This window comes from Phasianus colchicus, chromosome 37, assembly GCF_987193195.1.
Source record: "Phasianus colchicus chromosome 37, bPhaCol1.hap1.1, whole genome shotgun sequence".
NCBI lineage: Eukaryota > Metazoa > Chordata > Aves > Galliformes > Phasianidae > Phasianus > Phasianus colchicus.
This window is the reverse complement of record NC_143472.1, coordinates 1210659-1223112: the sequence shown is the minus strand read 5'-3', so window position 1 is coordinate 1223112 and position 12454 is coordinate 1210659. Positions and strand designations below refer to the sequence as shown.

General features: G+C 63.0%; 1 protein-coding gene across 3 annotated transcripts in view; it reads left to right on the top strand.

The window, feature by feature from the left end:
* Positions 1-12454, top strand: part of ZFPL1 (zinc finger protein like 1) — a 44686-nt gene that overhangs the window by 28729 nt on the left and 3503 nt on the right. For 2 of the 3 annotated variants that reach the window (XM_090129612.1, XM_090129613.1), the window contains exons 6-7: positions 7521-7613; positions 11549-11666. In XM_090129612.1, coding sequence (XP_089985738.1) covers positions 7521-7613; positions 11549-11666 — 211 coding nt within the window. The remainder of the gene's footprint in view (positions 1-7520; positions 7614-11548; positions 11667-12454) is intronic. The other variant, XM_090129614.1, reaches the window with a different exon arrangement.

Genomic DNA, 12454 nt, shown 5'->3' with positions numbered 1-12454 from the left:
AAGGGACCCCAAAAAACCCCAAAGGGACCGCAAAAGGACCCCAAAAAGACCCCAAATGACCACAAAAAGACCCCAAATGACCCCAAAAACACAAAAACCCCAAGGGGACCCCAAAGGGACCCCAAAAAACCCAAAGGGACCCCAAATGACCCCAAAAACACAAAAACCCCAAAGGGACCCCAAAAGGACCCCAAAAAACCCAAAGGGACCCCAAAAACCCCAAAAGGACCCCAAAAAGACCCCAAAAACCCCAAAATGAACCCAAAGGGACCCCAAAACCCCCAAAAGTTCCCCAAATGACCCCAAAAACACAAAAACCCCAAAGGGACCCCAAAGGGACCCCAAAGGGACCCCAGAAAACCCAAAGGGACCCCAAATGACCCCAAAAACACAAAAACCCCAAAGGGACCCCAAAGGGACCCCAAAAACCCAAAGGGACCCCAAAAGGACCCCAAATGACCCCAAAAACACAAAACCCCAAAGGGACCCCAAAAGGACCCCAAAAAACCCAAAGGGACCCCAGAAGGACCCCAAATGACCCCAAAAACACAAAAACCCCAAAGGGACCCCAAAGGGACCCCAAAGGGACCCCAGAAAACCCAAAGGGACCCCAAATGACCCCAAAAACACAAAAACCCCAAAGGGACCCCAAAGGGACCCCAAAAACCCAAAGGGACCCCAAAAGGACCCCAAATGACCCCAAAAACACAAAACCCCAAAGGGACCCCAAAAGGACCCCAAAAAACCCAAAGGGACCCCAGAAGGACCCCAAATGACCCCAAAAACCCCAAAAGGACCCCAAAGGGACCCCAAAAAATCCAAAAACCCCAAAGGGACCCCAAAAAGACCCCAAAAGGACCCCAAGTGACCCCAAAAACCCCCAAACCCCCAAAGGACCCCAAAAGGTCCCCAAAAAGACCCCAAGTGACCACCAAAACCCCAAAAGGACCCCAAAAAGACCCCAAATGACCCCAAGACCTCAGAAGAACCCCAAACCCCCAAAAATGCCCCCATATCTCCCCCAACCCCATAACCCCCACCGACCCCATAACCGCCCTGACCCCACAGTGACCCCATAGTGACCCCCCCTGACCCCATAACCCCCCTGACCCCACAGTGACCCCTAGTGACCCCATAGGACCCTATAGAGACCCCCCCTGACCCCATAGTGACCCCCCCTGACCCCATAAAGCCCCCGACCCCATAGTGGCCCCAAGTGACCCCATAGGACCCCATACTGACCCCTCCCTGACCCCATAACCTCTCCCGACCCCATAGGACCCCATAGTGCCCCCCTGACCCCATAGTGACGCCACGGTGACCCCATAGACCCCATAGGACTCCATAGTGACCCCATAGTGACCCCCCTGACCCCATAGTGACCGTAAGTGACCCCATAGTGACCCCATAACCCCCTCTGACCCCACAGTGACCCCATAGGACCCCATAATCCCCCCGACCCCATAGTGACCCCCCTGACCCCATAACCCCCATGACCCCATAGGACCCCATAGTGCCCCCCTTACCCCATAGTGACCCCAAGTGACCCCATAGGACCCCATAGAGACCCCCCCGACCCCATAACCCCCCCCGACCCCATAGTGGCCCCAAGTGACCCCATAGGACCCCATACTGACCCCTCCCTGACCCCATAACCTCCCCTGACCCCATAGGACCCCATAGTGCCCCCCCGACCCCATAGTGACCCCACAGTGACCCCATAGGACCCTAGAGTGACTCCTCCTGACCCCATAACCCCCCCCGACCCCATAGTGACCCCAAAGGACCCCATAGTGACCCTTCCTGACCCCATAACCCCCCCGATCCCAAGTAACCACACACTGACCCCATAGTGACCCCATAGTGCCCCCCCTACACCATGGGACCCCATAGTGACCCCCCCTGACCCCATAACCCCCCCTGACTCCATAGTGGCCCCAAGTGACCCCATAGGACCCCATACTGGCCCCTCCCTGACCCCATAACCTCCCCCGACCCCATAGGACCCCATAGTGACCCCCCAACCCCATAGTGACCCCACAGTGACCCCATAGACCCCATAGGACTCCATAGTGACCCCATAGTGACCCCCCTGACCCCATACACCCCCCCGACCCCATAGTGACCCCATAGGACCCCATAATCCCCCCAACCCCATAGTGACCCCCCCGACCCCATAACCCCCCTGACCCCATAGTGACCCCCACTGACAGGAAGTGACCCCATAGTGACCCCATGTGGCCCCATAACCCCCCTGACCCCATAGTGACCCCATGTGACCACATAGTGACCCCATAGTGATCCCACGTGACCCCATACCCCCCCTGACCCCATAGTGACCCCATGTGACTACATAGTGACCCCATAACCCCCCCTGACCCCAGAGTGACCCCATGTGACCACATAGTGACCCCATAACCCCCCTGATCCCATAGTGACCCCATGTGACCCCATAACCCCCCCTGACCCCACAGTGACCCCACAATGACCCCACAGTGACCCCATACCCCCCCTGACCCCAGGTGACCCCATAGTGACCCCATAGTGACCCCATGTGACCCCATAACCCCCCTTACCCCATAGTGACCCCACAGTGACCCCATAGTGACCCCATACCCCCCCTGACCCCAGGTGACCCCATGTGACCCCATGTGATCCCATGTGACCCCATAGTGACCCCACGTGACCCCATAACCCCCTCTGACCCCACAGTGACCCCACAGTGACCCCATAATCCCCCCTACCCCATAGTGACCCCCATGACCCCATAGGACCCCATAGTGCCCCCCTTACCCCATAGTGACCCCATAGTGACCCCAAGTGACCCCATAGTGACCCCATAGAGACTCCCCCTGACCCCATAACCCCCCCTGACCCCATAGTGACCCCCCCTGACCCCATAAAGCCCCTGACCCCATAGTGGACCCAAGTGACCCCATAGGACCCCATACTGGCCCCTCCCTGACCCCATAACCTCTCCTGACCCCATAGTGACCCCACAGTGACCCCATAGACCCCATAGGACTCCATAGTGACCCCATAGTGACCCCCTGACCCCATAGTGACCCTAAGTGACCCCATAGTGACCCCATAACCCCCCCTGACCCCGTAACTCCCACAGTGACCCCGCAGTGACCCCACAGTGACCCCATAGTGACCCCATGTGACCCCATAACCTACCCGGCCCCACAGTGACCCCATACCCCCCCCGACCCCATAGTGACCCCATGGTGACCCCATAGTGACCTCATGTGACCCCCTAACCCCCCCAACCCCAAGTGACCCCATAGTGACCCCACGTGACCCCATAATCCCCCCAACCCCATACTGACCCCCCCGACCCCATAGTGACCCCATAGTGACCCCATGTGACCCCATAACCCCCCCAACCCCAAGTGACCCCATAGTGACCCCACAGTGACCTCCTCTGACCCCAAGTGACCCCAAGTGACCCCATGTGACCCTATAGTGACCCCATGTGACCCCATAACCCCCCCTGACCCCACAGTGACCCCACAGTGACCCCATAGTGATTCCATACCCCCCCTGACCCCAGGTGACCCCAAGTGACCCCATGTGACCCCATAACCCCCCTGACCCCAGGTGACCCCATAGTGACCCCATAGTGACCGCATGTGACCCCATAACCCCCCTGACCCCATAGTGACCCCATAGTGACCCCACGTGACCCCATAATCCCCCTGCCCCCATAGTGACCCCATAGCGATCCCATAACCCCCCCTGACCCCATAATGACCCCATAGTGACCCCATAGTGACCCCCCTGACCCCATAACCTACCCTGACCCCATAGAACCCCACAGTGACCCTACAGCGATCCCATATGACCCCACAGGACCCCACAATGACCCCCCCTGACCCCATAACCCCCCCTACCCCATAGGACCCCTTTAATCCCCCCCTCATCCCATAGCGACACCATACTGACCCTCCCTGACCCCATAACCCCCCCCCGACCCCATAAGACCCCCATAACCCCCCCGGATCCCATAGTGACCCCATAACCCCCCCCGACCCCATAGGACCCCCTTAATCCCCCCCTCACCCCACAGTGACTCCACAGTGACCCCATAATCCCCCCGACCCCATAGTGACCCCCCTGACCCCATAACCCCCATGACCCCATAGGACCCCATAGTGCCCCCCTTACCCCATAGTGACCCCATAGTGACCCCATGTGACCCCAAAGAGCCCCATAACCCCCCTGACCCCACAGTGACCCCAAGTGACCCCATAGGACCCCATAGAGACCCCCCCGACCCCATAACCCCCACCGACCCCATAGTGGCCCCAAGTGACCCCATAGGACCCCATACTGACCCCTCCCTGACCCCATAACCTCTCCCGACCCCATAGGACCCCATAGTGCCCCCTCGACCCCATAGTGACCCCACAGTGACCCCATAGGAACCTAGAGTGACTCCTCCTGACCCCATAACCCCCCCCGACCCCATAGTGACCCCAAAGGACCACATAGTGACCCTCCCCGACCCCATAAGCCCCCCGATCCCAAGTAACCACACACTGACCCCATAGTGACCCCATAGTGCCCCCCTACACCATAGGACCCCATAGTGACCCCCCCTGACCCCATAACCCCCCCCGACCCCATACTGGCCCCTCCCTGACCCCATAACCTCCCCCGACCCCATAGGACCCCATAGTGCCCCCCTGACCCCATCGTGACCCCACAGTGACACCATAGACCCCATAGGACTCCATAGTGACCCCATAGTGACCCCCCTGACCCCATACACCCCCCCGACCCCATAGTGACCCCATAGGACCCCATAATCCCCCCTGACCCCACAGTGACCCCACGTGACCCCACGTGACCCCATAACCCCCCCTGACCCCATAGTGACCCCACAGTGACCCCAAAGTGACCCCATGAGACTCCATAACCTCCCCCAACCCCAAGTGACCCCATAGTGACCCCATGTGACCCCATAACCCCCCCAACCCCAAGAGACCCCACAGTGACCCCACAGTGACCCTATACCCCCCCTGAACCCACGTGACCCCACGTGACCCCATAGTGAACCCACGTGACCCCATAACCCACCCCTGACCCCATAGTGACCCCACGTGACCCCATAACCCCCATAGTGACCCCCCTGACCCCATAGTGACCCCACATGACCCCATAAACCCCCTGACCCCAGGTGACCCCATAGTGACCCCATAGTGACCCCATAGTGACCCCATGTGACCCCATAACCCCCCTGACCCCATAGTGACCCCCACAGACAGGAAGTGACCCCATGTGACCCCATGTGACCCCATAACCCCCCCTGACACCACAGTGACCCCACGTGACCCCATAGTGACCCCATAGTGACCCCACGTGACCCCATAACCCCCCTGACCCCATAGTGACCCCACGTGACCCCATCCCCCCCCTGACCCCATAGTGACCCCCACAGACAGGAAGTGACCCCATGTGACCCCACGTGACCCCATAACCCCCCCTGACCCCATAGTGACCCCATGTGACCACATAGTGACCCCATAGTGACCCCATGTGACCCCATAGTGACCCCACGTGACCCCATAACCCCCCCTGAACCCATAGTGACCCCATAGTGACCCCACAGTGACCCCATAGTGACCCCATGTGACCCCATAGTGACCCCACGTGACCCCATAACCCCCTTGACCCCATAGTCACCCCATAGTGACCCCATAGTGACCCCATGTGACCCCATAAGCCCCCTGACCCCACAGTGATCCCACAGTGACCCCACAGTGACCCCATGAGACCCCATAGTGACCCCCCCTGACCCCATAGTGACTCCATGTGACCCCATACCCCCCCTGACCCCAGGTGACCCCATAGTGACCCCATGTGACCCCACGTGATCCCATAACCCCCCCTGACCCCATAGTGACCCCACGTGACCCCATAACCCCCCCGACCCCATAGTGACCCCATAGTGACCCCATAGTGACCCCCCCTGACCCCATAGTGACCCCATAACCCCCCTGACCCCACGTGACCCCGCGTGACCCCGCGTGACCCCACGTGACCCCATAACCCCCCCTGACCCCATAGGACCCTACAGTGACCCCACAGTGACCCCATAGTGGCCCCCCCTGACCCCATAGTGACCACATGTGACCCCATAACCCCCCCTGACCCCATAGTGACCCCGTAGTGACCCCATGTGACCCCATAACCCCCCCTGACCCCATAGTGACCCCATAGTGACCCCATGTGACCCCATAACCCCCCCATCCCCAAGTGACCCCACAGTGACCCTATACCCCCCCTGACCCCAGGTGACCCCACGTGACCCCACGTGCCCCCACGTGACCCCATAGTGACCCCATAGTGACCCCACGTGACCCCATACCCCCCCTGACCCCATAGTGACCCCACGTGACCCCATAACCCCCACAGTGACCCCATAGTGACCCCACGTGACCACATGGTGACCCCATAGTGACCCCATAACCCCCCTCACCCCATAGTGACCCCATAGTGACCCCATAGTGACCCCACGTGACCCCATAACCCCCCCTGACCCCATAGGACCTTACAGTGACCCCATAGCAACCCCACGTGACCCCATACCCCACTGACCCCACGTGACCCCATAGTGACCCCATAACCCCCCCAACCCCAAGTGACCCCATAACCCCCCCTGACCCCATAGTGACCCCATGTGACCACATAGTGACCCCCCCTGACCCCATAGTGACCCCATACCCCCCCTGACCCCACGGTGACCCCATAGGACCCCATTCCCCCCCATGACCCCATAGTGACCCCATAGTGACCCCACGTGACCCCATAACCACCCTGACCCCACAGTGACCCCACGTGACCCCACGTGACCCCATAACCCCCCGACCCCACAGTGATCCCACAGTGACCCCAAAGTGACCCCACGTGACCCCATAGTGACCCCCCCTGACCCCATAGTGACTCCATGTGACCCCATAACCCCCCCTGACCCCATAGTGACCCCACAGTGACCCCATAGTGACCCCACGTGACCCCATAGTGACCCCCCCTGACCCCATAGTGACTTCATGTGACCCCATAACACCCCCTGACCCCATAGTGACCCCATAGTGACCCCATAGTGACCCCATAAGCCCCCTGACCCCACAGTGATCCCACAGTGACCCCAAAGTGACCCCATGAGACCCCATAACCCCCCCTGAACCCATAGTGACCCCACGTGACCCCATAACCCCCCCTGACCCCACAGTGACCCCACAGTGACCCCACAGTGACCCCATACCCCCCCTGACCCCAAGTGACCCCATAGTGACCCCATAGTGACCCCATAACCCCCCTTACCCCACAGTGACCCCACAGTGACCCCATAGTGACCCCATAACCCCGCCTGACCCCATAGTGACCCCATAGTGACCCCCCCTGACCCCATAGTGACCCCATACCCCCCCTGACCCCATGTGACCCCGCGTGACCCCACGTGACCCCACGTGACCCCACGTGACCCCACGTGACCCCGTTCTCCCCCCCAGCTCCTCCCGCCGCCCCCGCTCCCCCCCCCAGCCCAACCCCCCCCCCCCCGAGCCACGCCGTCATCCACGTGGGGGGGGGGCAGAGTCTGCTTGGTGAGTGGGGGGGGGAGGGGGGGGCTTATGGGGTCGGGGGGGGTTATGGGGTCACTATGGGGTCAGGGGGGGTCACTATGGGGTCGGGGGGGGTCACTATGGGGTCACTATGGGGTCAGGGGGGTCACTATGGGGTCGGGGGGGTCACTATGGGGTCAGGGGGGGTTATGGGGTCACTATGGGGTCAGGGGGGGTCACTATGGGGTCGGGGGGGGTTATGGGGTCACTATGGGGTCGGGGGGGGTCACTATGGGGTCACTATGGGGTCAGGGGGGGTCACTATGGGGTCGGGGGGGGTTATGGGGTCACTATGGGGTCGGGGTGGTCACTATGGGGTCACTATGGGATCAGGGGGGGTCACTATGGGGTCGGGGGGGGTTATGGGGTCACTATGGGGTCAGGGGGGGTCACTATGGGGTCGGGGGGGGTTATGGGGTCACTATGGGGTCAGGGGGGGTCACTATGGGGTCACTATGGGGTCAGGGGGGTCACTATGGGGTCGGGGGGGGTTATGGGGTCACTATGGGGTCAGGGGGGGTCACTATAGGGTCGGGGAGGGTTATGGGGTCGGGGGGGTCACTATGGGGTCGGGGGGGGTTATGGGGTCACTATGGGGTCAGGGGGGGGTCACTATGGGGTCAAGGGGGGTCACTATGGGGTCGGGGGGGGTTATGGGGTCACTATGGGGTCAGGGGGGGTCACTATGGGGTCACTATGGGGTCAGGGGGGGTCACTATGGGGTCGGGGGGGGTTATGGGGTCACTATGGGGTCGGGAGGGGGGTTATGGGGTCGGAGGGGGGCCCTATGGGGGTCCTATGGAGTCAGGGGAGGAGTTATGGGGTCAGGGGGGGGTTATGGGGTCGGGGGGGGCACTATGGGGTCACTATGGGGTCGGGGGGAGGAGTTATGGGGTCGGGGGGGGTTATGGGGTCGGGGGGGCACTATGGGGTCACTATGGGGTCGGGGTGGGGCTTATGGGGTCGGGGGGGGCACTATGGGGGTCCTATGGAGTCAGGGGAGGAGTTATGGGGTCAGGGGGGGGTTATGGGGTCACTATGGGGTCCGGGGGGGTCACTATGGGGTCACTATGGGGTCGGGGGGGGTCACTATGGGGTCACTATGGGGTCGGGGGGGGTCAGTATGGGGTCGGGGGGGCACTATGGGGTCACTATGGGGTCGGGGAGAGGAGTTATGGGGTCGGGGGGGGTTATGGGGTCACTATGGGGTCAGGGGGGGTCACTATGGGGTCGGGGGTGTCAGTATGGGGTCGGGGGGGCACTATGGGGTCACTATGGGGTCGGGAGGGGCGTTATGGGGTGGGGGGGGGGACACTATGGGGGTCCTATGGAGTCGGGGGGGGGAGTTATGGGGTCGGGGGGGTTATGGGGTCGGGGGGGGTCACTATGGGGTCACTATGGGGTCCTATGGGGTCCTATGGGGTCGGGGAGAGGAGTTATGGGGTCGGGGGGGGCACTATAGGGGTCCTATGGGGTCGGGGGTTCAGTATGGGGTCACTATGGGATGAGGGGGGGATTAAGGGGGTCCTATGGGGTCGGGGGGGTTATGGGGTCGGGGGGTGCACTATGGGGTCACTATGGGGTCGGGGGGGGGTACTATAGGGGTCCTATGGAGTCAGGGGGGGCGTTATGGGGTCGGGGGGGGCACTATGGGGTCGGGGGGAGGAGTTATGGGGTCGGGGGGGGTTATGGGGTCCTATGGGGGCACTATGGGGGTCCTATGGGGTCGGGGGGGGCGTTATGGGGTCGGGGGGGGCACTATGGGGGTCCTATGGGGTCGGGGGGGGCGTTATGGGGTCGGGGGGGGACACTATGGGGTCGGGGGGGGGCACTATGGGGTCACTATGGGGTTGGGGGGGTCACTATGGGGTCACAGTGGGGTTTTGGGGGGGATTAGGGGGGTCCTATGGGGTCATGGGGGGTTATGGGGTCGGGGGCGGGTCACTATGGGGTCACTATGGGGTCGGGGGGGTGTTATGGGGTCGGGGGGGGGGCACTATGGGGGTCCTATGGGGTCGGGGGGGGTTATGGGGTCACTATGGGGTCGGGGGCGGCGTTATGGGGTCGGGGGGGGCACTATGGGGTCACTATGGGGTCAGGGGGGGTTATGGGGTCACTATGGGGTCGGGGGGGGCGTTATGGGGTCGGGGGGGGCACTATGGGGTCACTATGGGGTCGGGGTCGGTTATGGGGTCGGGGGGGTCACTATGGGGTCACTATGGGGTCAGGGGGCGTCACTATGGGGTCAGTATGGGGTCCTATGGGGTCGGGGAGAGGAGTTATGGGGTCAGGGGGGGTTATGGGGTCACTATGGGGTCGGGGGGGGTCACTATGGGGTCACTATGGGGTCCTATGGGGTCGGGGAGAGGAGTTATGGGGTCGGGGGGGGTTATGGGGTCACTATGGGGTCAGGGGGGGTCACTATGGGGTCACTATGGGGTCGGGGGGAGGAGTTATGGGGTCGGGGGGGTCACTATGGGGTCACTATGGGGTCAGGGGGGGTTATGGGGTCGGGGGGGGTCAGTATGGGGTCACTATGGGGTCGGGGGCGGTTATGGGGTCCTATGGGGGCACTATGGGGTCACTATGGAGTCAGGGGGGGGGAGTTATGGGGTTGGGGGCGGTCACTATGGGGTCGGGAGGGGTTATGGGGTCGGGGGGGGCACTATGGGGTCGGGGGGAGGAGTTATGGGGTCGGGGGGGGTTATGGGGTCCTATGGGGGCACTATGGGGGTCCTATGGGGTCGGGGGGGGCGTTATGGGGTCGGGGGGGGCACTATGGGGTCACTATGGGGTCGGGGAGAGGAGTTATGGGGCCAGGGGGGGGTTATGGGGCTGGGGGGGGTCACTATGGGGTCGGGGGGGGGAGTTATGGGGTCGGGGAGGGCACTATGGGTGTCCTATGGGGTCGGGGGGGGGCACTATGGGATCACTATGGGGTTGGGGGGAGGAGTTATGGGGTCAGGCGGGGGTTATGGGGTCGGGGGAGTTCAGTATGGGGTCACTATGGGGTCAGGGGGGGTTATGGGGTCGGGGGGCACTATGGGGTCACTATGGGGTCGGGGTGAGGAGTTATGGGGTCGGGGGGGGGTTATGGGGTCGGGGGGGGCACTATGGGGGTCCTATGGGGTCGGGGGGATTATGGGGTCGGGGGGGGACACTATGGGGTCGGGGGGGGGCACTATGGGGTCTCTATGGGGTTGGGGGGGTCACTATGGGGTCACAGTGGGGTTTTGGGGGGGATTAGGGGGGTCCTATGGGGTCGGGGGGGGTTATGGGGTCGGGGGGGGTTATGGGGTCCTATGGGGGCACTATGGGGGTCCTATGGGGTCGGGGGGGTTATGGGGTCGGGGGGGGACACTATGGGGTCACTATGGGGTCGGGGGGGGTTATAGGGTCAGGGGAGGTCACAATGGGGTCAGGGGGGGTTATGGGATCTGAGGGGGGCTGGGTCTCTCTATGGGGCTGAGATCTATGGGGCTGAGATCTATGGGGCAGGCAGGCCGTGCTGTGGGGCTGAGATCTATGGGGCTGAGATCTATGGGGCAGGCAGGCCGTGCTGTGGGGCTGAGATCTATGGGGCTGAGATCTATGGGGCAGGCAGGCCGTGCTGTGGGGCTGAGATCTATGGGGCTGAGATCTATGGGGCTGAGATCTATGGGGCAGGCAGGCCGTGCTGTGGGGCTGAGATCTATGGGGCAGGCAGGCCGTGCTGTGGGGCTGAGATCTATGGGGCTGAGATCTATGGGGCAGAGGGGCTGTACTGTGGGGCTGAGCTCTATGGGGCTGAGATCTATGGGGCAGGCAGGCCGTGCTGTGGGGCTGAGATCTATGGGGCTGAGATCTATGGGGCAGGCAGGCCGTGCTGTGGGGCTGACCCCTTTCTGCCCCCTTTTTGCCCCCCTCCCCCCCTTCAGGCTCCGCCCCCCGGAAGCCGCTGTGGGGCCGGGAGAACCGAAGCGAAGCGGAGCGGAGCGACGAGGACGAAAAATACCGACGGCGGCCCCACAGAGCGGGGCTGCGGCACCGCCTACGGTGAGCGGGGGGGGGCGGTTGTGGGGCAGATGTGGGGCAGGTGTGGGGCAGAGGTGGGGCAGATGTGGGGCCAGCGGTGGGCGGGGGGGGCGGTTGTGGGGCAGATGTGGGGCCTATGGTGGGTGGGGTGGGGGCGGTTGTGGGGCAGATGTGGGGCAGATGTGGGGCAGATGTGGGGCCTACGGTGGGCAGGGGGGCGGTTGTGGGGCAGGTGTGGGGCAGGTGTGGGGCAGATGTGGGGCAGGTGTGGGGCCTACGGTGGGCGGGGGGGTTGTGGGGCAGATGTGGGGCAGAGGTGGAGCAGATGTGGGGCAGATGTGGGGCCTACGGTGGGCGGGGGGGGCGGTGGTGGGGCAGATGTGGGGCAGATGTGGGGCAGATGTGGGGCAGATGTGGGGCCTGCGGTGGGCGGGGGGGGCGGTTGTGGGGCAGGTGTGGGGCAGATGTGGGGCCTACAGTGGTTGGGGGGGGTTGTGGGGCAGATGTGGGGCAGATGTGGGGCCTACAGTGGTTGGGGGGGGTTGTGGGGCAGATGTGGGGCAGATGTGGGGCCTACGGTGGGCGGGGGGGGTTGTGGGGCAGATGTGGGGCAGATGTGGGGCCTACGGTGGGCGGGGAGAAGTTGTGGGGCAAATGTGGGGCAGATGTGGGGCAGATGTGGGGCCTACGGTGGGCGGGGGGGCGGTTGTAAGGCAGATGTGGGGCAGATGTGGGCAGGTGTGGGGCCTACGGTGGGCGGGGGGGGGTTGTGGGGCAGATGTGGGGCCTATGGTGGGCAGGGGGGGTTG